We start from the raw sequence: 27330 nt of genomic DNA, 5'->3' as shown, positions 1-27330 counted from the left end.
AAGGAAGCATGTGTGTGTATTGGCACGTTTGTACCAGCAGTTTTCTCCGACACAGATTAATGGGAAGGAGTTAAATAAAGGTGCTTGCTTATAGTGGAAGAAAAAGGGCAGAAGAGACAAGCAATGCATGCTGCAATACCTTTATTGGTGTAGCCAGAAACTAAAAGACTATCAGCAGTTGAAAGATAGATCACTGTGTTTAGGGGCTATAAGACAGCTAGCGCCTGCTAATTTATATTTCAGAATATAAATGCATATTTTTGAAATAACTATTACCACAGTATCACAGTATCACAGTATGTTTGGGATTGGAAGGGACCTCAAAAGATCATCCAGTCCAATCCCCCTGCTGGAGCAGGAACACCTAGGTGAGGTCGCACAGGAACATGTCCAGGCGGGTTTTGAATGTCTCCAGAGAAGGAGACTCCACCACTTCCCTGGGCAGCCTGTTCCAGTGCTCTGTCACCCTTACTGAGAAGAAGTTTCTTCTCAAATTTAAGTGGAACCTCTTGTGTTCCAGCTTGATCCCATTACCCCTTGTCCTATCATTGTTTGCCACCGAGAAGAGCCTGGCTCCATCCCCATGGCACTCACCCTTTATATATTTATAAACATTAATAAGGTCCCCCCTTAGTCTCCTCTTCTCCAAACTAAAGAGACCCAGCTCCCTCAGCCTTTCTTCATAAGGGAGATGCTCCACTCCCTTAATCATCTTGGTTGCCCTACGCTGGACCCTCTCCAGCAGTTCCCTGTCCTTCTTGAACTGAGGGGCCCAGAACTGGACACAATATTCCAGATGTGGTCTCACCAGGGCGGAGTAGAGGGGAAGGAGGACCTCTCTCGATCTACTAACCACCCCCCTTCTAATACACCCCAGGATGCCATTGGCCTTCCTGGCCACAAGGGCACAGTGCTGGCTCATGGTCATCCTGTTGTCCACCAGGACCCCCAGGTCCCTTTCCCCTACACTGCTCTCTAATATGTAATCTCCCAACCTATACTGGAACCTGGGGTTGTTCCTGCCCAGGTGCAGGACTCTACACTTGCTCTTGTTAAATTTCATTAGGTTATTCCCCGCCCAACTCTCCAGCCTGTCCAGGTCCCGCTGGATGGCAGCACAGCCCTCCGGCGTGTCAGCCACTCCTCTCAGCTTGGTGTAATCAGCAAACTTGCTGATAGTACACTCTATTCCCTCGTCCAAGTCGTTAATGAATATATTGAATAATATTGGCCCCAGCACTGACCCCTGAGGCACTCCACTAGATACTGGCCTCCAACTAGACTCCGCACCATTGACTACCACTCTCTGGCTTCTCTCCCTAAGCCAGTTTGCAACCCACCTCACTACTCTATTGTCTAGACCACACCTCCTCAACTTAGCTGTGAGGATGCTGTGGGAGACTGTGTCAAAGGCTTTACTGAAGTCAAGGTAGACCACATCCACCGCTCTGCCATCATCCATCCACCTTGTTACATTCTCATAAAAGGCTATGAGGTTGGTCAAGCATGACCTACCCTTGGTAAAGCCATGCTGACTGCCCCTAATAACCCTCTTATCCTTGATATGCCTTGAGATGGCACCAAGGACAAGCTGTTCCATTACTTTCCCAGGGACAGAGGTGAGGCTGACCAGTCTATAATTACCCAGGTCCTCCTTCTTGCCCTTTTTGAAGACTGGAGTGACATTTGCTTTCCTCCAGTCCTCAGGCACCTCTCCCGTTTCCCAAGACTTGGCAAAGATGATGGAGAGCGGTCCAGCAATGACTTCAGCCAGCTCCCTCAGCACCCGCGGATGCATCCCATCTGGACCCATGGATTTATGAATGTCCAGACTATTTAATTGCTCCCTAACCCAGTCCTCATCAACTAAAGCAAACTCCTCCATTGACCTGGCTTCATCCGGGGTCTCAGGGGTACAGGGCTCCCCAGGACAGCCTCCGGCAGAGTAGACAGAGACAAAGAAGGCATTCAGTAATTCTGCCTTCTCTGTGTCTTCTGCCACCAGGGCACCCACCCCATTCATCAGTGGGCCTACATTGCCTCTGGTATTAGTTTTATCTGCTATGTATTTGAAAAAGTTCTTTTTGCTGTCCTTGACCCCTCTCGCCAGCTGTAATTCTAAGGAGGCCTTGGCTATCCTAGCTGCCTTCCTACATCCTCTAACAGCAGCCTTATATTCCTCCCAAGTCCCTAGTCATTTTCCTAATTTTAGTGACCCAGCCTTATTGACTGTAGTTTTATTGGTATCTCTTGTCTCAGCTCTTTCCCAAACTGCAGAGGCAAACTGGTTCATCTCCCATTGCAGAGTAGCTGCCACTTTCTCTGACCACTCTTATTCCTCTTCTCTAAACCATTTCTAGGTTGAAATGCCTTCATCATCAAGATAAGGAACAGTGCAGATTTCTAGAGTGATAAAATAATGCAGTTTTATTTCCATTTGCTTCCCCAGATATTCCTTGTATTCCATTTGCCTTTTTGACTGTAACTTGAGTACCGCGATGATTATTCCATTAAGCTGTTATAGCCCTGAGCTCTCATTCCACTGAGGTGATGCAATGAGAACACAAGTTCTGAGATCCTTCTGGTACCCTCCATCCATCACAATTACCAAATTACTGGTCCTCTTTCTTACCCTTTCCTTTCCTTTCGTTGTTGGTTTGCTTGGGGTTTTTTAAACAATTAAGTCCAAAGACTTTTGTTTTGTTTTGTTTTGAATAGTATGACAGCTTAAATTTCTCTGTAAGCGTTTTTAGAAATTCCATTGCATGCATCTAAGGAAACGTATCAACAAGATGATCTTTATGCACATGCTCTAAGAGATTTGTGTGGCAGAACTTCTCTTTACAATGCTTTCTGTTTCGTTACCTGTAATTTCTCTACATACCCATTGATTCTGCTCTTTAGAAAAGTTTTGCCATTGCCATGCTACATCATAAATATAGTTAGAAATAAAATATTTTCCCTTTCATGTACAAGTTGTTTTAAATAAACACTACTGAAATTTAAGATAGATTTTTTTTTCTTATTACATCATGACACATTGACACATGTAATGATGTGCTACTCAGAGCTCTTTTTCCTTGAGATAAAACTCCAACTTCCACTCCACAGTTTAAGAACTTGTTTGGTATCATATCACACATATGCAGATCTCACTTGGTTGGAGCTATTTGATAAAAACAAATGTTAAATTAAAAAATGTCATTCTGAAGGTTTGATAGAGAAGCTAAATTCAGTTTTACAACTGAAATAAATTTTGTAGCGTCGCCACCCAGTGGTCAATCTTGGTAGCCATGTATTGCTTCAATTATATCAAAACCAATTCATCACATTATATTTCATAATAACTCAAGGAACCTTGCACTATAATTGCAAGTTTCTATGAGGAATTTGGAAACCTCATACAGAAGAAATTTTGGTACTAGCTGCCTACTTACCTGAAAATATTCTTGAAAATGTTTGGGACAGAATATTTGTGAAGGATTTGAGGTTTGATGTTTTCACTATCTGTTCATGATTCTCCACCATTAAACATTAAAAACCCCCTGTTTTACAGAATTAAGAAGTTCTACTTCATGCAGTATTAAATATGGAACAGAGGACATGAAAGCTCCTGAGTCAAGTTTACCTTCTTGATGCTCAATGCGTATTAAGTATACATTTCTTGTTAAACTGACAAAGCTCTACACTAACAAGACAAAACCTGTAAGGCCTGACTCATGTTTAAACTTTAAATCAAGTACAGCTACTATCAGTTATTTCATGCTAATTACAAACATGTGATATCTTACCCCAATCTGAATCTGGGGTAGCCCACCCCTCTGTCAAGAGGATAAACTACCTTGAGTTACTGCAGTGCTTAACGTGGAACACTTGATAAATAAGTCACATGCTCATCCTCTAAAAAATTAGGATAGAAATTTGTCTTTCTGGTCATTGAAAGCTGATCTTTGATAACCATCCATGTGTCCAAGCAAGTTAGAAAAGATGTTTTAAGTACTACAAAATTTGAAAGCCTCTCTCGAGAACAAAATGTAAACTAGTTAAAACCAGGCATGTCCCACCTTCACTGTCTTCTAGTTATGTTCTGTATTATTGCTCTAGACTGCAGAGGCCTTGCTATGAAAGAAGGTATTCCTCAAAACCCCATTCAATTGCCCTCTGCAGCATTTCTTAAAAAGCTGCATATGATCATAAAAACCACTGTTTATATTTGGTTTTCAAACTAATAACTCTGTATTTGAAATGTCAAGTGTATCTAAATGTTTATATTTTTTTAAAATTCTTATTTTATTAGTGTAACAAACATAATATCCTTTACTACATTTAGTTTCTTTAAGCATATATACTATTGAACAGAGTTAATCAAGATCTTGTGTATTAGCCAAAACCTGCTCCCTACACAGTGCATCAAGCTGACCTACCAAATAGATGACACAAAGCACTCAGAGCTGTTGTTGCTAACTTGATCTTCAGCATGAGCTATGCTAAACATCCTGCAGATCATCAGGCCAAAGGCAGAGGACCAGCTATGCTTACAAAACAACAGCCACCTTGTTTTTTTTCTGACATACTGAAGTTGAATTTTTAAACAGCATTTATTCCAAATAACTTTAGCAAACCATCTCCTGACCAGAAATAAATTTTTGGACCTCAAAGGCGTTTTACTCTAACAGGTCCCATAAAAATTCCCAGGGCCTACAAAACTATGGATGCAACCATCACTCCAAATACCTTTAGGCCTCAGACTCTGATTATAAATTATTTATGCAAAGAAGTTAACTTTTTCTGGAGTAAGAAGCCAGCAACCAACTTAGCATCAGAATTCAAAGTTCCACAAAATCCTGGCAAACAACTGAAACCTGGAGCACCCACCTCAGTTTTCAGTTGAACAAAGCTCAGAGAAATTTCAGTTTTACCATACATTGCTTTGAAGTTAATACAGTAGTCACGTGAAAATATCAGATGTGTGGTAAAAACGGTAATATGAGTTCAACGATGATACTTCTCTCAGTATCTTACATTCTTTCCTGTCAAGCGGTGATTTCTCAGCAGTTACCAATTTGAGAAAGACAATAGTAACCCTCCTCAGAGACCTAAGATACAAAGTATCTTGAAAGGCCTCACAATAACTTGTAATCATACACACTGTTTAACTCTGTTTCCAGAATAGTTTAAATGAAATGTGTTTTCCTTCATCCAGAACACAGCAGTCAAGTTGTATATTCAACACACCCCAATAAAACTGAAGAATTTCAGCTTAGATCCCATGTGAGCAGAGGAAGGCAGAGTACAATCATCCATACCTAATTCTGTAATACTATTCTGGGTTTTACATCAACGACTTTACAGAAAGTTACCATAGTGGGATAATGCTCAACTTAAATGTGTCGTTACGAGTTCCATCTAACACTCCACATCCAAGCCTTGCCTGTTTGTGGAGAATGCCTGGTAGGATCTCTGGAAGGCAGACATCACTCACACTATAGAGAGGTAAGAAATCAAGTCACCTTCCAAGGAATGTTATTATTGCCAATATCAAATCCTTACTTCAATATTTCTGTAGTTGACTGCTTGCAAAAATAATCTGAAATAAAGTCAAGCACAGGAACTATTCTGAATAGTTTGGTTTCCATTAGATCCAGGCAGCCAGAAAGAAACCAAGGTAATTACAGTCATTTGAACAGTCTCACATACAGTGAGATAACACCTAGTGAGATAACACCTAGGCAGTTCCAAGAAACAGCTCTTCAGTCTCACCCATTCTAGAACTTAGTTTTTTATTTCTATGAGTTCCTGGATTGTGAAATGCATTATATTTGATCACTTATTACGGTCAGTTTTATAGTTTACTTCTTTGCCTTTTTGATCCCTTTATGCTTTCTGAAATGTAAGACTGACTGTGCTATGAATGAGGAAAAGCTTGTGAATAAACAGAGTTAACTGAAGTCCCCAGAGGCAGAGAATTTTTATTTCTAATGGTGGCACACAAAATGAGATGTATTACTTTCTGAGTGTCAATAAATGCAGGGAATTACACATGAAAGTACGTTAGTGTGTCTACCTTCATAAGGAAGATAAGATTCAGGTCCTAGCCATTCTCAAAATGAATAGTTAGTCATATTAGCTTTCTTACAAGGCTCTTCAGAGGCTAACATAGTCCACTTCAAAAAGGTTGTTCATTAGGGCTTACAGAATTCAGCCTGCCTAGCTCCTGAAGACTATGGGAAAACAGAGAGTTGCTTATGGAGTTTAAGAATAAATAACTGTGTTCAGTATCAACTCTGCAGAGTCCTTACAAGTAAATTATAAAGAGCCAATAGAGTCAACAAGATTTTTCTTTATAACAAACAAAATTCTGGCAATGTAACAAAGTTTAAACCCACTTTTTTCTTAAAATATAGTGGTGCTTGTTACAGTACATTACCACACACCACAATTCATGCTAAAAATACCAAACTGTGGGCCTACCACAATATGAACCCACACCTCATCATTCTAAAGCCAACTCATCAGTATAAAATAATTTTTCCACTTTTTTCTCAGAACAAGTCATAAAGACTCAGAAGTGCTATAGAAAATAGTGTTTAGTATGGCACACTAAAATATTGTTCCACTCAAAAAATGATTAAGCTACATCTGTCTACTAACCCAGCAAATAAAACTGCCTGCTACGGCCCCAAATCCCCCAAAACCTCACTCTCAGTTTGTCCTCTTAATTTTTAAATCTATCTTGCAGTTACTGCAGCTGTCTTGAGAATAATCATGCTGTATGCTGAAAAATCTGGAGAGATATATATTTTACTTGGCTTATTACATTTTCCACATAGGTCCTCAATTAAAATATTTACTAGAAGCAAACTCCAAACTGATGCTACAAGATCCTGGTAGAAAACCCAAAATGTAACTGACAGCAGTAACCACAGTGCCCATCACAACTACACCTGAGACATTTGCTAACTGAGCATTTTACTATCATGCATTTTTAGTCAGAATGTGTGGAACTAAGTCAATGCCTTAACATCTACAAAGTGAGTTTTACAAACTAGCACTTCCATTAAGAAAACAGAAGCAGGCACACCTCATGCATTTTTTTTCCCCTCACAAAATTATATCCCTGAAGAATATATCAAAGGAGTTCACTCTTATAACTTTTAAAATGCCTACCTTTACTGGTGAAATATGAGAATGAGAAACAAATCCATGGACATTCTCAATTTGTGACAGATTCTTCTCCGATACATGAACCAGCTCTGGACCCATCACCTCATTGGTAATGTGCGGAGAGCTGTGCTCCTGTGGAGGTGTATCTTCATCCTGGTAGCGGTATTTCTGAAGAAAAAAATAGAGAAAAGATCAGACCACCACAGAAACGTGAAAAGATTATCCAGAAAACCTAGGTCAGACAGAAACAGCTATTTTCTGAACCTGCTGACTTCAAGGCAATAAAATCTAGAAATAGAAGTTTTAATTACTATTTTCAGTTTAAAGACTGATCCTGTCTAAAAAGTCTCACCTTTTTAGTCTCACCTAGAACTACTACAAAGCTACTTAATTTTCTTTTGCCTATTTACATACAGTAACATGTCCCCAAACCCTTTTCCAAATTATTTTTCCCTTTACTATTTTTTTCTTACAAACCCTTTAACACTGTATTATTCACTAGCAACAGAACCTCTTGGTAGCAACTGGATTTATAACCTTGTCCTGCCTTCAAAAACTATCAGCCTCAAAAGCTTTTTTCTATACTTCCAATTTAGCACATTTTTCAAAATAGTGTTTTGTCAGCCTAAGAATTTCAGTTTTTATGTTGGGTATCAACATAGCAATTCACTTCTGCTAACTTCATTAGGAAACAATAACACATGGTTTTGCTACTAGAAAGATTAAGATTCCCCACCAAGTAAATCCTCAAACAGAAACACAAGACATTATTCAGACTCAGTCTTATTAATTTCCATTCAATTTCAAAAACCAGAACCTATTACTTCAGCACTAGAGATACGTTCTAGTCAGACTGTGCTGTCTCCACACTTGCAGATCCCTACCAGAAGGAAATAATGAAATCTGGAGCATACATAATATTAATCTCTTCTCTGGACTGCAGTTAACTGCTCATCCAGCACCTCCAAACTCCAGAGCATGGGCTCACATTTACAAATGTACTTCAATATGTCACACCAGTTTCACCTTTGCAGTCTCAGTCCATTCTGAGGCACTTTATTGCTAGTTAAAACTACAGCTGAAGTCATGTAACTTTTCCAGCAGAACTTACCGTGTCCATAAGATGCACCACAACATTTTATAGCCACATTTACTTTCACATGTTAGCTCTATACTCCAGAGTACATATGTAAATGTTACTAGTTTACAGGGAAAGCATGTCCAGAAAAACAGTCTAAACACATAATGGCTTTAAACTTGGAGGAAACTATTCCTATTATTAAAAAAATATATTTCTATAAGAAACATTTCCTTGAAGTTTTTTTAGCAGAATTCTAAGATTTACGTACTACAATTTAAATCAAAGATCATCATCACCATGGTAATTCATTCCTGCATCATAATCCAGTAGACCACTGCAAGTAACCCATTCGCCTATAAGCACAGGAACACTACACCAAGGCAGTACCTGATATACAGTGCATGATAACTAACCCTGTTAACAATTACATGAAAGTACAGCTTAAGGCTACCAGAAAGATCCCTGCCCTGCACAGAAGAGTCCTGCAACATTACAAACTGATAAAGCCTACAGGATAAACTACGAAGAAACTGCTTGAAATGATCCATCACTTACCAGCTCCTGTAATGTTTAACCCCTTCATTTCCAGCCCACCCACCCCATGTGCCCATCTTACAGGAAGACTTGATTTTTTGTCTATCCAGCAAAAAACAATCTCTAAGCATGGTCAAAAAGGACAGCTAAATTCATAGCAATGGAAATCTCTTACTCTTCCCTGTCCCCCAAACCCTGGGGAAGGCACCATAACCCCTTCCTTTGTTTGGTTCTGGCAGAATTTTGCCAACTTTTTTCTCCTCCTTTGCAGGGTTAGACTTGAACCCAATTCAGTTACAGACTCCAAGAACACCAGAGACAGTGCAGAAGGAGAGAGAAAATCAGGGTGGGATCTCTCTCCTTTGGAAGTGAGGGAGATCAGTTTACTCTGTCTTATGTAGAGTCATCATAAAGCAATATTGCAGAGTTTTACCAGTAAAGCAGCGGTTAAACGGGGCAGCTGAACTCATATAACTGATTTGTGCTGGAAAAGGAAGGATTTATTTGTTCTTCTCTTCCCTGACGCTTGTTCTGCCAACACTTAAGACTCCTTGAGAGACAAGGTAAGTTCCCTCACTAACTTGGACAGAACAACTTTCAGCTTTTCATTCCCACTGCCCATCGCACTTTGGCCAGTCAGAGCTGCCCTGCAGCATCGCCCCCGCCAAACCCCACAACACCAGTCCCACACCGGCAGACACTAAGCTGCACAGTTTCTTTTAGCCAGTAATGGACAAGATGTCAAGAGATCTTTGAAGTTATAACCCTGATTTATTTTTGTCCTTAAAAAAAAAAAAAAAAAAAAAAAATAGTATATAAAAAAAAAAATCTTTATCCCCCCTACTCAATTCAGCTCTTCATTGTTGAGACCATACAAGATCATGTTCTACTACATGAGAGAAATCATCGTTTTGGAATATTAGAAATTACAACGTAGAAGGAATACAAGTATATTTTCTCTATAAATACACCAAAGATAAGCAGAGAAGCACAAGTCAGAAGAAATAGATCCAATGAGGAAAGCAAGAGTATTAAGACTTGTGTTATTACAACAACCAAGCTCAAAACACTTCCACACTTGCTCCTTAACCGGATAAAGGAGAGCTGGTGAATACTGATAGTTGTGAAAAATTGCAATGTTTACTCAAAAAGCCCTAATTTTTTCAGATCTTCAGCAGAGAGGTTTCTTGAGGTGACTAAACCAATTTAATAGCTCACTACTAGCAGAAGAAAGTTCTGTTCCTTTCCTTTCCCTGCAGCAGTGAGACGCTCCATTGCTCAGCCTCAGACTCTTGCCATTCATCTATTTTCTGACATTGACTTGTTTTTAGCTTATCAAAACAAAACCATGAAAGGAGTTGACATTAACTCTCTAGAGCAGCCATGTTAAACATCAGAAAGAGGGAAGAACTATCTTTTAAAGAACAGTGTTGGCCAAAAATACCAATGAACATTATCAGAGCATAAATAAGATCACATTGGAAATCACAGAAAATAAACATTAGAGCTGCAAGAAGCACAGAAAATGTCTTGCAACATCAGAGAAAGTAGGAATTCTGCTGGTTTAAAGGTGGCTGCTCTGCTGGTGAAGGGAGTATTCAACTAGACCTGTGATCCAAGATGTCCCTGCCACATCTCAGGCTTTGCTTTGGCTATGAAACACAGGAAAATGGGATCTGAAAGTGGATTAAGGTCCTAGTTCATCTCATACCAAAAAAACAGAACAAAACATAAAAAAAATATTCACAGGCCAATCAAAATTATCTTCCTTTACAGAACAGTCAATACAGAATTACCTTGACTTTTTTCCTGGAGCCATATACATTTATTAGAAATAGGTATTTGGACACACCCGAGTGTAAACACACTCTAGATTTCACTATCATATGTTACAATATACAATGCATCATTGCTTAATATAACATAGTACATATGAAGTTTTAATAGATCAGAATGTAATTTTAATTTAATTTAATTTTTAATCTTTAATCTGAATTAGAAATTGTGGTAAAAGTATTCTCTCTTATGAGGCAGACAAGGGCTACAAGCTTCACAAAAAAAATCTTAAGTGTTGAGTGGGTTTTGAATTACATATTCAAGATTGACTTCACTATTACTTGCAAAATATTTGCCAACTTGAAACTGCTAAAAAAAACCCCACCACACAAACCAGAATTCCTATTTAAAATACACTAACTGAAATACCTGTAGGATAACACTTCAACGTATAAATAGAAGACAAGGACACAAAGTGCATGAAAACATAATATGCATAATGCTATCACACTATCCTTGCCCTTTGCAGAAATTACTTTCGAGCAAAGTGCTTCAAGTAAAGCAAACTACTGTATCTTAAAACAGCCAATTCTCCACAGAAGTGGAGGTGGTTTGTACTACTTTGCTATGGAGCATCACTTCTGAAATGCCATGTGAGTGACCCGGCATGGTCAAACAGTCACCACACAAACCTGCCCATTCCTGTCCTCTCCCCGAACTGCCATCCCTTCTTTAAGAATTCACTCAACTGTTTCAGTCATGCCCAGTTCATCCTGCTGCTACATTTGAAGTGAAATCCCATGCAAAGACACCGTTTCAAAGCAGCAGGACCCATTCAATCCCTCTTGCTCAAGCTGTACAACCACATTTCCCTGCGCCTTGCTGCTTGTACATATCTGACTTCAGATGGTGAGCAAGCTCAGCAAGCTAATCCAGCAGAAAGTTTGTTCCCTCTGCCAGCAATCTTAAATTGTCTTTAATTCACTAAAGTGGCTCAGGACAAGACGAGGCATGAAACAGCGCTGGCACCGTAGTGAGAAAAGCAGGTAGAGCAGGACCAGCCCATCTCATCCTGGCTGGCAGAAGAGCACTTCTCTGCTTACAAACAAGAGAAACCACTCAAATCCAGGTGCCAAGGAGACCCCAGTTTAGAAGTGACTGCCAAGCAATGGGCAAGACAGATGAAAGGAAAGAAAAAAAAAGGCAGGTGTGGAAGAGCAGCTCTGAATTTGCAGACAGATTGCCAAGTCGTTAAATGGCGTTAATATTTTTAAGAAGCTTTATGAACCGCTGTATAATTTATAACAATGAAGTCCAAAGCAACCAAGTGCTAAACATTTAAGACATACTTCTGACAGAGATACTGCCCCAAAGGGTTCAGTTACATGTATACAGGCATGACAAAATTAAAACATTTCTCTTCTGTTGTAACTTAGTTAACTGGATTTCTTCAAGGTAGATTATACCTTCAATGAGTTTTGAACTGTCACTGAAGACTGGACTAAATTATTTACTGGTGTAAACTAACAAAAAAAAAAAAATCTATTTACTTTAATTAACCACTGCTAGTTTCTATGAGGCAAGAAAATGGTCCAAATTCAGCCCAGCAAGACCATTCACTCTGTTAACTGCTCCGGCCCACAGCCTCCCTGCTTCAGTCCCCAGGCCTAGAAGAGTTACCCAAAAATAAGGATGAACAAAGTATCAACAACAATGTGCAGGACAAACAAGGATTTTGTGGACATTTTACAATGCCATTTTTCAGAATACAGATGACCTGTGCACAGAAAAGACACAGAAAAGCTTTGGGAAACTCATTCTAAAAAAGGTTCACTTTAGTGTGCCTGAACTCTTACCTATATTTTACAAAGAAAATATTTCAAGCAGATTCATACATAATCTACCCCTAGAGATAATTAAGTTGTGGGTTTATATATATATATATATATATATATTTTTATACATATATATATATTTTTTTTTAATATCCCCTAATGAGAAATCTTATTGCAACAGAAATAAAAGGCAATTATTTAATGAACACTTAAACAACCCCATGCACTAAACTGGTGACCCATATTCACAACAGCATGCAACACTGTTATTCCAGAGATTCAAGACATGCAGAATGCTATGATCATGGACAGAAAATGAATTACACAAGAATGTCCTTAACTACCAGATAACTTAATGACAAAAACACAAGGTAGTAGTAACTACAGCTCTCTTCAAAATGGGTTGTGTATCAAAATCCAATTCCTATTGAATGTACACATAAATCCACTGTCTTACATGAAAAATTTGAAAGCACAGTAATGTATCGTCTCTACACACAAAGAAAATAAAGTCATTGCTAAAACAGCTTTAATGTAAGAGGGAAACAGTGCTTAAAAACCGATTTTAAAGTCTGTAAGTTGACCTTCTTATATGCACTTCCATTCTCCTCCAGATTTTAACCTTCCCTATGCACACAGCAGTACGACTCCCAAGTTCTGCACACCTCTAACAACAAAGACCACAAACAAAGCCCAGGAAAGCATGCAACCCAACTTACACAGTCTGCCCCCAGCTAAGTTTTCATTTTCACTCTACAAGTCCAACCCATGTTTTGAAAGAGGTTAAAAATAAGTGTGAACTTCAATAAATGCATCTAATCATTTGAATTCAATAAATATACTGAATCTCACAGTGCCAGACCCTCTCTGATGCAGTACAAACAGGCTGCACAATAAAACCAAGTGGCTTTAGACCATCTGCACCCCAAGTTTAAATACTTGTCCTTGTTCAGTCACTGCTCTACTATAGAAGTTAAACTAAATCTTAAAGGACCCTTCAAAAGATCATTACAGAAACTGAAGTTGTTCGAAAGCACTGCTTGACATTCAAACACCCCCACTCCCGCATGAAAGGACTGGGATGCAGTATGCCAAAAGCAGATGAGTAGAAAAATCTAAATACCCACCACCTCTCCTCACATCTCTCCAAAATCCAGCCTTCATAACTCTGATGCCCAGATACCATTCAGCAGAAAATAAGCTCCAACAACTCTAACAACAAAAGCACCAATACAGACAAATTTTGCGTAACCTTGCTGAAACAAAACTAATGGATAGCATACCAAGATACTAACACATTTGTACACATCTTCCCTGTGGTCCAGTAGAACTGCTACACCAGAAACTACTGCTTAGGAAAATAGTGCCTTCCTTAGGGAAGAAAAGGGCACAGAACTCCCAGGGTATGCTCTGCCATTGCAGAACTGAAGCCACCTTGACAGCTTCTCATTTGTAAGAACCAGGCAGATTATGAAAGCCAAATAATGTCTCTTTGCAGGTGAACAGCAACTCACACCAAAAAGTTAAAAGCCTGTGACCAACAAAAAACCCCTTCAGTAATGTAAAAGAAAAGGACATGTGCTTATGTATTTTCAGAACTTCTTTAGCTGATCATAGATTAATACATTCAGTATTATTTTCACTTCAGGGCTCAAGTCTAATAATTAGAGCTACAACATAAGGCATTTCACCCCACGTGGACAGTTTCAGTTTGACATTGTATCTTGAATAAAACTGCACAGAACATGTTTATTTAGGTCACAGTGTTCCATCAGATGTCAAAATGCACAGCTAGTGTTAACGTATTTATACAATGCTTCGTATAAAGGATATCCAGAAATGACACAACAATTCAAGTGACATATATACATTCACAAAAACACAAGAAACATTTGCAGTGAAGAAGTTGACCTGTTCCAAAATGCCAAGGAAAAGAGATCAAAGAAGGAGCAGTCAGACTGCAAGTGTTCTTTTCACATGTGGTCAAAAAAAAAAAAAACAAACAAACCAATAAAGGAACATGGAAAGCACTGTATTTCATAGGATTACTGGTGTGAGATGAATTGTTTACATCAGGGGTGTCAAACTCATGTTCACCGGAGGCCACATCAGCCTCGTGGTTGCCTTCAAAGGGCCGCATGTAATTTTAGGACTGCAGAAATGTAGGAGTAGTAACATTTCTACAGTCCTAAAATTACATGCGGCCCTTTGAAGGCAACCACAAGGCTGATGTGGCCTCCAGTGAACACGAGTTTGACAGCCCTGGTTTACATAAAAGATTGAACAGGTTATCCTCTATTACTATCTCATTTCTTTAAATATTGACCCTTCCAGCGTTCAGAGGCTCGGGGGGCGCTGCCAGCAGAGGCCAGGCCTGGGGCACCACAAGCCTGCAGCTCCTCAGGGGACACGGCTGTGCAGAGCCCCCTCCAGGGATCAGGTCACACCCAGGGGTGCCTTGAACTAGAGCAGGGTAAGAAGTCATTAATGCATTCAGACAGATAAAAAGAGCCACTGACGCGCAAGTACAAAATAAAATAAAATAAAAAAAAAAATGCTGCTATCGCTCAGATGCAGCAGAAAATGCCTACAGTGGATGCTGGATATTTGCTGGGTATTTTTAGTTTGGTCTTAAAGTGAACAGCATCTCTCCTCTGCAGTTCAATGGGTAAAATTAAAATCAAGATAGTATTAATCTTATAGCAAATAATTTCCTAATTGCATCAATAAATACATACATATTTTCAAATGGAAAATGCTTTGGACACAGGAAAGATAAGCAGATTCAAAACAAGGCAAATTCTTCCCTCCTGGAAATAAAGCATTCAAGTTTCATAATAAATCAATCACACTGTCGAAAGATCCATAAAAATTTAGACTCCTCCCTCCCAACCTAGGTGACATTTATTCAAGATCAACATTTTGTGATATATATTTATCTAAAAATGCATCACAGATATGCATATATGTATGTATACATACACGCATAGCTGTTCCTAATTTATAAAATATAGTTCATTCTTTTTTTGGAAAAATAATGAACACTGACCTGGAAACACTGAATATGCAAAATAAGTTTGAAAGATTTCTGCATCTGTCTCAAAAGTAACTTCACACACATATCCCTTTAATTTTTAAGGGGCTTTCCAGTACTTGTCATTCTCATCATATCCTTCACACTGTGCGTTAATTTCACTGAAAAAAGCATTTTGACACAAGACTAAATGTATTCTGTTTACTGTTCTGAGGATTAGCAAATTATGTATGTTTTATTACTCTGAAACCTAAACAGTTGCTGTAGCCCTAAAATGACGAAATGCCTGAGGGCACTGTTAAACCCAAACCTGCCACTAACAATTGCTTCCATCACCAGGATGTCAGGAGGCACTTCCAGCCCTGCATCTCAGTGCAAGTCTCCTGTGTATTTAATTCTCTACAGCTGAAGAAAATGAAAGCCAAATGCAATAAACTGATTACATGATGATTAATGCTGATTAATGGAGAATGACGACATTTTACATGCGGCATTCAGCAAATTCAAAATGTTCTTCAAAGGGATCTTAAAACAGTAAGCATGATAATTCATTACTTCTGTCACAATCACCAAGAGCTCTGATAGTTAAGTAAGGCATGGAACAAAACACACAGTATTTAACCAGAAATTTAAGGTACAGTTACATGAGACATAAAGGCAATCATTCATCAAATGCAGCTTACATTTCCAGGAAAGTCCTTTTATAGACCCACCTTACATCCAAACATTAAAGATATTGTGTTGTTGGTACATGCTACTTTACAGTGGCATAGCATCGGAGAAAAACAATCCAAGTTTTTTATGCTAGGAGACATTTTTTCAGCCCCTGTGCACTTCAATCGATCCGTGACTGAGATTCCAGAAAAATGCCTCTGTAAGCGCTGCTTGCTGCCTGTCTTTGACATTTAATCTAGGTCCATAGTGTTCAAAAATAAGCCTTTATATAAATAGCTTGAATCCTTCAGGAAAAAATTCGCTTCATGTTAGAAAACAGATCTTTAAAAAAAAAAAAAAAAAAAAAAAGAGGCGAGCCAAGGAGAAATCCCGTGTCCATTTTTAAAATTCTCGAGTCAGCTGTACGTTTAATTACGTGAGCGTCAGCTTGAAGTGAGAAGTGCCTGGGATGCTCCCAGCCCGGGCTCGGGGCCGGGCGGGCGGCCCCACCTGCTGCAGTGTCGGGGCTGCCGGGGCCACCGCCGCCTCCCGCCGCACGGAGCGGCCCAGGGGAGGGGCAGAGTCCGCCGGGGGTCGGGGCAGAGCCCCCCGGACCCCGGCTCCCGGGACACCGGCCCCCCTGCGCCCGCAAGGCGCCTTCGCACTGCGCCAGGGAGCGGGTAAAGCCCGCCTCGAAAATCAGCTGCGCGTAATTATGAAACCGGGGAAGTTGTAAGCTGAACAGCGGGGAATTTGCTGATCTGCAGTTTAGGCTGGCTTCTTCAAGGAAATGTCAGCGTGACACAAAGTGAGTGGCTATGGGATATTTAATCCTCGTTTTCAAACGTTAAAAAGTCAAGGTTATTTGACACGATAAAAATGTTCTATAACTGCTGAATAAAACAGCTAATGGTCTACCAAAAGCAATAAACAGCTACAGAAATACATTAATAGTCTCCAGCTTCAATACACAATGAAACCAGAAGCTGCTATTTTTTCCCCAGTTGTCTCTAGGAAATCATGAATAGTGTGGACTATGCATCAATTTGGTTATGAGCTCTCAGTAAAGTATTTCATTTCAAGCAACTGTACATGTGAACACTTAAAAAAACATTTTGAAGAAAAAAAAAATGCTTTTTTCCTTAGACCTGACGTAAATAGTCATGGCCTCTGTAAGATTGTTGTTCTTTGCTGGATGCTAACAAGCGTAAGGCAAAATTATTTTTAAAACTATTTGTTTGGGAGTTTTTTGTTGGTTTTTGCAGGGTTTGGAGTTGGGGGGGTGGGCTTTTTTGTTTGGGGCAGGTGTGTATGTTTGTTTTAATCAATCCCTATAAGGATTCAAACTGTATTTCCTTTTTTATAAGGTACAGGGATCCCTGCAGGATTTTAATGTATTTATATATTTTAACAAATTGCATCACAGAACTTGATCAAAAACTTGTCCTCTGTGATTTCTCTGCTCTTGTACTGTAAACTAACAAACCTTTGCAAAAAGCTTCAATGAGGTAATGTTAGTGATCGCTTCTATTTTTAATCATACTGAACATTATTGTAAAAAAGCATTTAAGACTTCCTGAGAAGTCTCATTAGATTTGCCCTCTTTAGGGGAGGACATGAATGTTCACCTAAGCTTACACGGGTAGCAGCTTTCTGTCATCTCCCTTTTACTTCATTTGGTTTACCTGACAAACACGCGTTGAGGTAGAAAGTTTAATGTAGTGTAAAACTGGCAGCCACGCTTACAGCTCAGAAACTAGTAACTTCATGAATTACACTGAGATTGTCACCTTTATATCAGTGTGCAGATTAACAAAACCAAAACTAAGGCAAGATGTCTGGAGAAAAATGTCTAACTCAGCCCACAGTAAACCTCAAAATAAACTTCATCTGCATGAGGACCTCTTTCTTGGTAGCATATCCAAGGACTACAGATGACAGCATTTCCATACTTATAAGCATAGTTTTTTGCCACCAGGTGCCATGACCTACAATTTTCCAGCAAATAGCCTTAAACATCATTTCTCACAGTAAATCTTCTGCTTGCAACCATGGCAATAAGGGCAAGACCAAAGAAAAACCTCTAACACTTCATTTAATCCTTATGGAAAAGGAAACAGAGACTATTAATGAAAAAAGTAAATAATACATCTTTTTTGTTTAGCTAAGTTAGGTTTTTTTTTCTTGCAAGAATATTCAAATCCAAGGGTGGCCTGAAATATAAAAGAATAATGGAAGAACCTTAGGGAAAAAAACAAAACAAAACAAAACAATGCACACAACTCTGTTTTCCTCCAGCTGCCTGGGGGTCACAATACACAGTATCTTGTCTCAAGAAATAGGGCAGAGCACAACTACACATGTACTCAAACACCACATGTGAAAAGGACAAAATGCGCAAGGGGAAGAACAGCCAGAAAGTACCGTCTCTGGCCACAAGAAAACAAGAATATTCCTGTCCTACAAAACAACCTTTTCTGTGCACCACACATCAACAATCCGTCTTACTTCCATACCTCTGAAACACACAGTAATAATAATATAGTCTCTCGCTAAAATAATACACAGTCAAATGCATGGCAATTTCATGACAACAAATAAAGTCAAAGAGCCAAAATCAGTTTCTGAATGTTGCAGAAATAGCTTTTTGCAATGCAGAAAATGAGCGCTCTAATACGCCATGGGCATAGAAGAATCAATAAGAGGAAGATATAGTCTACACATCTACAAAGGATTCCATCAGTAAGATACAATAAAGAAGAGAAAGCTTAAATCACTTCAGGCAATTACATCTACATTGTTGATGACCACTACATAAAACATCCGAATCCTGCAGTCATATATTTGCAGCTGTAAACAAATGAACTGGTTACACTTCAAAACTGTCTTGATCTTTATACAAAGATGGAACTTTTTACACATCTTGCTGCACACAAGCTTAAAAATGCAGTTTTTAAGCTTGTAAAACTAAAATATATTTCTATATTTTGCTGACTAAATCCAGAGATTTAACTGTCATGAAGGTTTCACTTGTTCAAACCAATTATTTGGACTCAAAGGCTTTTAAAAGACACAGTTGGGAACATAAAGCTTTCTGTAATATGAATGCATAGTGTGTTATCATATAGAGAAACCTTTGGAACACAGAATATTTGGAAATCTACTTCTGAGCTCTAAAGAGACATTTCCCCACTTATTTAACTATTGCTCTGATTCAAATTGAAGGTTGGAATAACATTTCAAAACAAAACAAAAAAACCCATAACTAAGCCCTTGATAAAAAAATAGCCATAACTCCCTATCTATCAATATGCCCTCCCCATGTATGAGTCTGTATTTTCTGTTACCACATACAAGCTTGAGCTCCTACAGTCAGAACCCACCATTTCCATACTGATTATACAAAGCAACAGCTTTTAAACTGGGAGACTGCAAGATAGATACAGTGCCAGGATTCCATCCAGCACTGCCATATAGACAGCAGAGAACCCATCAGCATTCACTGCATACAGAAGAACAAACACCTAAGTTTTCTCTTTGCACAGGATGCTTCCACCTGACATTATACAAATGTTAAAATGATAGTTTTAAATAGAACCATCTAAATCAATGAATTCAATGAATTCAAAACTTTTAAAAACTCATGTTTACTCAAAGACCTTACCAGTAAACATGATGGGTTTCATCCTTATGAAAACACTACATAAAATCACTTGCCTTTATTTCAAGTTTTGTGTCAATGTTCACTTGGCAATAACCCATCTTTATGTATGGTTCCCATATGCACAATAAAAATATCAACATTATTAAGATATTTAATTTTGTTATTCTCCTAAAATAAGAAAGCCGCTATTTCCAAGTGTCTCTGAGCTGTATGAACATCAGATTGAGAGAAACAAGATTTATGCAGCACCATAAAAAACCCAGATTACAACACTTTCAGACACTTGATGCTTCTGTTCAGCACTTGCCAACTGTTTAGTCTCCCAAACCGAAGGGGAAAAAGCCTATACTAATCTTTGTATGTCTTCAGGCAGATGTCCCTTAAGTATCACTGCAGGCACCTGACAAAGCAGTGGGACTCCAGTTTAGGTTTCTCTTCCCCAGAAGCCTGAATTGATAGGCTTTTGGCATACTTAATATCATCTAATTTAAAAAACTTTTTTTTTTTTAAATGCTTTTCAGCGTCAGAATTATTTACATCAATAAACTTAATTTAACCTCTGTTCTGCAGATTCTTAGTCTGTGTGGTCTTGAAAGGATACACAGAATTCCAAAATTAATCTCTGTAACAAAGCTTGGATACTGGTTTAAGATTACCTCATACTACCAGAGAGCTCTAATGTAATAGCTGTAATAATTCCTTACTCAGGAGCAGTAATTTTATAAGCATTTTCTATAAGGTAAATGAAATCTGAACACTAGTTTCATAACAGCCTATGTCTGATGCAAACTGCATCCATCAGCACCCCCGAAGCTCTCCTGGCTTTGCAGTTCTTGCTCCCTGAAATATCAGATGACCATTCAAGCCAATTCTGAGAGAGCAGCCAAAGAAGGTACTGCTTGTTCCTGCATGCTCCTGAATTGCCAGAAAAATTATTTGCACAGTACTTTCAGGCAAATAGATTTATCTACTGAGAACACAATAAGCCAAATATTCCTCTTCCACAGGGTATCTTTAACAGGTATCCATAACTTAAAAGCACCTTTTTGTGAGCTTGGCAGGTAATCGTGTCTGCAGGAGTTAAACCAGCAACCACTGCTGCACCTCCAGTTGAGAACGCTGACATGCACCTGCCCTCCTTAAGAAGCTTAATAGTCTCATATACAAACTTTGCGGTGCCCACTCAATCTGACCCATATGTGCTCAAAATTAGTCATCATCAAACTCTCAACATTTCAGAGAATCCTTTCTATTGTTTGACACCAATAATAGAGAAATATTTTCTGGGACAATTAGCATATTGTAAACGCAGCTGTCTGTGTCTTAAGTTTCCAAGATCTTGAAGAATGCCACAGGTCCATTAGCTTCAGAAGAAAGGTGAGAAGTTACTTTGGGAAGAGGAATTTCATTAGTAGTTGCATTTTTCAAAACTTGTCCCACCATGGCATTTAAGAGCAGAACAGGTCCTATTAATAGAAACTTTTCAGTGGGTGTTTGCGATTTTTCTCCCATTTTATTCCAAGTCTTAAATTGTTAAGTATAAGACAGATCTGGGACATCCCTCCTATGAAGTCCTTCATAAGCCTTGGTAAGTCAAGCCAAAAAACAGACAAGAACTCTTCCTTTTCCAACTGAGTGACCATCATTATGAGCATTTTTGTGAGCTTCCATTTGGAGTTCTCTGCAGTCCAAAACAGAGGAGGGAAAGAGAATGCCGTATCAGAGAAAGAACCCAGAGATGTCTGTGTTAGTATGTCCTCTATACACAAAAATAATCGGAAAAGCAAACACACACACACACACACACCACCCCATACAAGTCATACAAGCCAAATCACTAACCAGTTCTCACCAGACAAATGATGGCCAACCTGAGCAACAGCTACTTTGGAAAGACTTCTCTTCAGTTTTATTGCTGAGCCTGATGTTAAAAAATGAGGAGTATCTTCTCAGTCAGTTTGGGTCAGATACTCCAGCTGTGTCCCCTCACACCCTCTTTCATACCCCAGTCTACTTGCTAGGACAGCAGAGTGAGAAGCAGAGAAGGCCCTGACACTGTGCTCAGCAATAGCTAAAACATTGGCATGTTAATCAACAGTTTGTCACAACATAAAGCACAACACCATATGGGCTGCTGTGAAGAAAATTAACTCCACCCCAGTCAAACCCAGTACCAGCCTGACCTGAAAAGTCCTTTAAAATTAAGAACTGCGAGATCCTAGCATTCAAAAACATTGCTGAAATCACTCTTAGTAAGTCTAAAAGGCTCTCACAGCCAGTGGAGATGAAGTGCTTGGACAATACTCATAACTGTGTCTCTTGCTGCAGTGAGAAAGTTGTTCCCAGAGACAAACATAAGTCAGTCCTCCAGTCCCACTGCTTTAAAAACTGTGAAAACAGATAACGTCTCAATGATAAAATGGTTTATTTGAGAGCAGGACAGAACCTATGCAGCAATACTGTCCTGTTGATGCTTGAGTATTTGCTGTACATTTCTAAGTACACAGAGGGCTGTCACCAGGTTTCAACAAGACTATTCCATACAACGAAGTTTGCAGAATGCTTAAGGAAGAAATTCTCAAAGTGTATTCCTTGTGTCATTTTAACAGATTTGAATATTTCAATAATAGAGATGACTCATTCCTCTAAAAGGGAAAAGATCCATAATGCTACTATTCAACCCCAATGGATAAAAGAATTTGCTAGCCTACCGTTTAAATTCACTGCAACTACTATTACTTCTTCCATCTTAAAATGCAAATCCTCTTACAGGAAAGGACTAAGATTGCCATCTCAATCCAGATGGGAAGGATACTGGCGATTTACACTTTGTTATTAACCGAGAACAGATAAGGAAGACTGCTACGGAGAGGCTAAAGAGAACGAGGTCCCTGCAGGTCACTGTCCCTCCCACCATCTTCTTGCAAACTAAAAGGTGAAGGGGAATGCTACAAGGCAGCACAGAAAAGACAGACAGGCAGAGACCAAAGCTTTGAAAGGCTCTTGACAGATCCTCCTGAAGCTTGCTCATCTGAAAGTTACAGACTCGCAGGCTGGACAGACTCTTATGAAGGTCGAAAATTTGCTGGCCCACCAAGGCTCAGGAAGTGACCCTGGCTGTCAGTTGGCACAAGCAGAGCACCCTAAGGAGAGATCCTGGGGCCCACATTGCTCAGCATTGTCACTACTTACTGGCAGGATGACACACAGCACACCCCAAGCAAACTGACAGGTGACACTCCAATAGTTAAAGTGGCCAACAGAAGAAATTGCAGGATGTTAACACAGACCTCTGACCTGAAGTACTGGCTCAGAAGGCAGTACAGGAAACTCAACGAGGAGATGTGCCAAGTTCTGCAGCAAGAATTGAACAAACCCATGGACTGATACTGGGAATAACAGCTGTGCCGAGAAGCATCTATAGTGATGGGAGACAGCAACCTGTGCAACCTGTAAGAAGTTCAAGCCAGAGCCAATACTGCTAAAACGCAAGTATCAATTCTCTCCAGTTTTTAAAAAGTATTTCTGCTGTTCTTAGAAGACTCATTCCTTCATGCAGTGCTCATTAATATGGTAGCCAGAGCAGTAACACTCTCTGAGCTTGCAAACAGGGAGCAAATAAGTGATTAACAAGCCAAAAAAAGAGTTAGGGGGTGGAAGTGATATTATTTCTTTTATAAACTGAAAATGCAAGTTACAACTTAATCACCATGACAGAACAGCTTAAGTGAGAAGTGTGGCGACTGTTACTTGAATGAACTTGAGCTCCACAAAGGAAACTCAAATTACATTTTCTTATAGCAGGTTGAATATCTTAATCCTAGCTAACGGAAATTAAAACACTTATTCTCACAGCAAAAATCACTGTCAAATTAAAGCCAGACTTGCCAAGGATTCAAACAGTAATGCTTTACATACTTTATTATTACCAGTGCCATTACCCTGACCACAAGCTTACTCCGTTCTACCTTAGTTACGTTTCACGTGCTCATGCTCTGAAATCCTGCTTCTCCTCTCCAAAACTGCATCATTTGAGAGAAGGCACAAGGAATGCCCCTTAGTACAGCAAGAACATAGCAGTAGGTACTTTGATCGGTAATGAGGTCTAAATCTGCTGAAAGCAATCTTCAGAAACAGGTAGCAATTATTTGTTTATTACAAACTCACAACGATTAAAAGCATATGAATATTAAATTCTAGTTTTTAAGCTTACTAAAGCGTTTGCAACATTAGCAGCTTAAATCAAATTTAACTTCGGTTTAGATTTGTATTCACAGTTTATGAAGCATACTTTCAAAATATTGATCCTAGACTCAATCCTACTTACCAACCCATGAGCCTCTGCCTGTTAAAACATGTTTCAAAACCACAGTACTTCAGCAGGAATCTAGGGCACTGGTCCTTAAGAAACACCCGCAGCTTTTGACAAACTAATTGCACAACTCTTCAAAACTAAATATTCATTCTTAGGGTTCTTTGGCAAGGTGCAATACCTTGCTACAGAAAATAGTGCCCTACTTCAGCTTTGAAATTACCTCTAAGTTAGGATCCAAATACTTGAGTATGTGACAGCCTGTTACAGGAAGTGTAGGTCATTCTCTCCTCTCTGTTGCCTTTAAAACACCTAGAAAATAGCATCTTAACTAAAAAGATAGAGGAGCTTTTAAACCACCAAGTGAAGGAAAGCTATTAGCTCAGGAGAACAGAGTTCCAACTTTCAAAAGAGAAACTGGGGAAAACCAGAAAGTATTATTTCTCTGGATAACTTTGAGGAGTTTACAAATGTTGCCTACTGAAAACATTTCTGATCATCTCATCTGGGAAAAGCAGTAACAAAAATTGAAAAAGTACAGACAATAGCAGCAAGAACAAAGATACTCAGTGGTATCCATTTGAGAAGATTAAACTGACAAGACTCCCCATCTTATAAAGCAAGCAGCTAAGCACGCGAACATGACATGAGAGTTTTAAAAAGATGAACGGTTCAGAAAAGGCAAATTAAAAGCAATTATAAACTGTTCAAGACAACAGGCAGTAGCAGACAAATTATCCAGCAGATGTTTTAAAACAAAGAAAAGATACTACAGTAGAACTCATTGCCAAGGACATCAAATGTTCCAAAAGGAACTACAATATAGTAAATCAAATCTAGACCAAGGTATAAGCAAAAATGTAGAAGTGTAATTACTATCTCAGGAAATCTTTGAGATGGGAGTGGGACTACTGGAGTGGGACAGAACCAAAGTGGGCACTTGTCCTTTACTTATGTTTTCCTTAAGATGAGTTCCCACTCACGCCACTCAGAAACAGAGTCCTAGGCTACATGAAGTTTTTGTAGTCTCATCCTATACATGTTTTTCGATACATTATACTCTCCTCAGTTTCTGTGAACCAGCTTCAAAGGAAATTAATAAGTTTGCATTATGGTTATTCTGGTAAAAGAACTCCTTTTCTATCATTAACCAGAGGGTGTTTATACCTGAAGGTGACTTCAGGTAGTACAATAACAATCATGTCTCACACTGACCTAACAGAAAAGGTATTTTTGATGGGAGTATGGGCACTTAAACCACTCAGGAAGCAGAAGAGAACTTATCTTGCTCTCTCCCCACAGCATCACAAGGTCATCCATCAATAAAGCAGCCAGGTTACAACAAAGCAAACTCCAGTCCCTTTCACTTCAATTCTTACACCACTTCCACCACTGAGAAGAGGCTGTATGAGGCGATCAAGGAACTCAAATATAGTATCCTTATTTCAGGTAAGATATAGATATATATATAGAGATATATATATATCTCTATATATATATAATTATTTTTTAAATGAAAAAAAGAAAAATCTCTCAGGGGCAGCTTTGAACCTGGAAAACTCAAATCCAGTAGGGTCCTGTAATTTCCTTGTCAAACTACATTTCCAACTCCAGTCTATGTTTGGCACTTGAGCACAAGCCTGAAAGCCAAGATGTAAGAAGGACTTTTGTCAACTAAGCCAGTGCTAAGAGTAGTAACTCTTAGAGGAAAATAAAAGTCATTTGTTTTAAGCATAGCTTATACAGGTTTAAAGTATCTGTTGTGAAATCAGCTGAGACTTCATTTCTCCAAATTCTGTTACACATCATCCAAAACTAACACAAATCACAACTGAACTAAACCAACAGGAAGCATACATAAGACGGAAAGTGTTGCTGCACGAGATAAATGGGATCAGCGGTTTCTGGAGAACAGTCTGGCACAAAGAAAAGCAGAAAGGGTTAACCAAGGCATAATTATTCCTACAAACATCACGGGCAACAGCATACTCAGCCCCTTCAGCAACACCAAACCAGCTGGAGAGCAGGAATTTCAGGATGGAGAGACCCTCGCCAATTGAACTCCCGCTGAACTCTTGGTTCACAGTATTTGACAGCTTCATTTTCAAAGAGTATTTGTACTCTGAAGGATTCCATTTGCATCACCTACTACTGGCAGAACATCAGAGGCTCAGATCAACTCAAGGCTTCCACTGCCCCCTTGAGTATTGGTTAGAGATGCTAACACAATGACAAACAGGAACACCAAAAGGGGAAAGTGAAAAAAAATTACAACAAATTTAAGGCATTTGTGCAATGTTGTGTCTACATAAGTCATACAATAAAAAATGAAGGTCAGAAAGTTTTCATCTTTCTATTATTTTAGTTGATGCAATAAGGGAAGTAATCACATGGAGTCAAGGACACTTTCATAGTACTCGGGGTGCTGAGGACACGAATTTAAATTAAGGAAAAGGATACAAACAGTACACACTAAAGTTTGCAAAAGACTCTTACAACATTTCATAGAAAAAACAGAGATCACCAAAACAAAAACAGTTTAGGGTTGCCAGTTCTCATTTATTAGGAAATCATTACCTAGGCTAAAGAGGGCTCGTACAATCCAATTTTAACAAAATTACCACACACATTTTTTGTAATGGATGTGTAGGGATATTAATTGTATAAAAGAATTCCTAAAATAATATAGGAATTAAAAAAAAATACAATAATATCAACTAAGATTTTACCACTTCATCATCAGCAAACCAACAACTTAATTCTAGCTCTCTAACCTGTAAGCTAATACTATTGTGTTCTTCTGTGATCTTCTCTACCTTTCAAAAGGACACCCTCACATATTTAAAATCTCAGAGAGCTGAGAAAGCCTTGCCAAGTTCTCCATAGTGTAGATACTCACACTGTCCTGCTCTTGTTCATCTGAGAAAAACACTTTATCAGCAGTAGAGGGCAGCATTTCTCCATGTCCACCGAAAGCGTTTCCCTGCCTGCTAATAGCAGCGTGTAAAGCTAAAGATGTAAAACACAAGACCCTACAGTAAACTGTATTCCTTTTTCCAAAGTCTTCATTTTACAGAAATAAGACTTCACAGCCTACAAAGACAAACCAAAAAATCCACCATGATATCCAAGCACTGAACCAAAGCAAAGACAAAACCAGAGGACAGACAAGTTGATCCTGCCAGAAAGTTGTTTTCATTTCCTTCATCATTACAGTCACGATCTGCTACCAAAGTTGTTCCAAAATACCATTTATACATTGCAGTGCACTGGTGA

General features: G+C 39.0%; 1 protein-coding gene across 7 annotated transcripts in view; it reads right to left on the bottom strand.

Annotated features, from left to right (window-relative positions):
• DLG1 (discs large MAGUK scaffold protein 1) overlaps positions 1-27330 on the bottom strand; it is a gene marked incomplete at its 5' end in the record, with an annotated part of 153988 nt that overhangs the window by 91636 nt on the left and 35022 nt on the right. For 6 of the 7 annotated variants that reach the window (XM_082056855.1, XM_082056851.1, XM_082056853.1 and 3 more), the window contains one exon: positions 7168-7332. In XM_082056855.1, coding sequence (XP_081912981.1) covers positions 7168-7332 — 165 coding nt within the window. Of the gene's footprint in view, positions 1-7167; positions 7333-16137; positions 16263-27330 lie in introns of those variants that run through there. The other variant, XM_082056857.1, reaches the window with a different exon arrangement.

This window comes from Streptopelia decaocto (assembly GCF_964273445.1).
Source record: "Streptopelia decaocto genome assembly, chromosome: 6".
NCBI classification, from domain to species: domain Eukaryota; kingdom Metazoa; phylum Chordata; class Aves; order Columbiformes; family Columbidae; genus Streptopelia; species Streptopelia decaocto.
The sequence above is the reverse complement of the archived record's forward strand: the minus strand, read 5'-3'. Positions and strand labels throughout refer to the sequence as shown.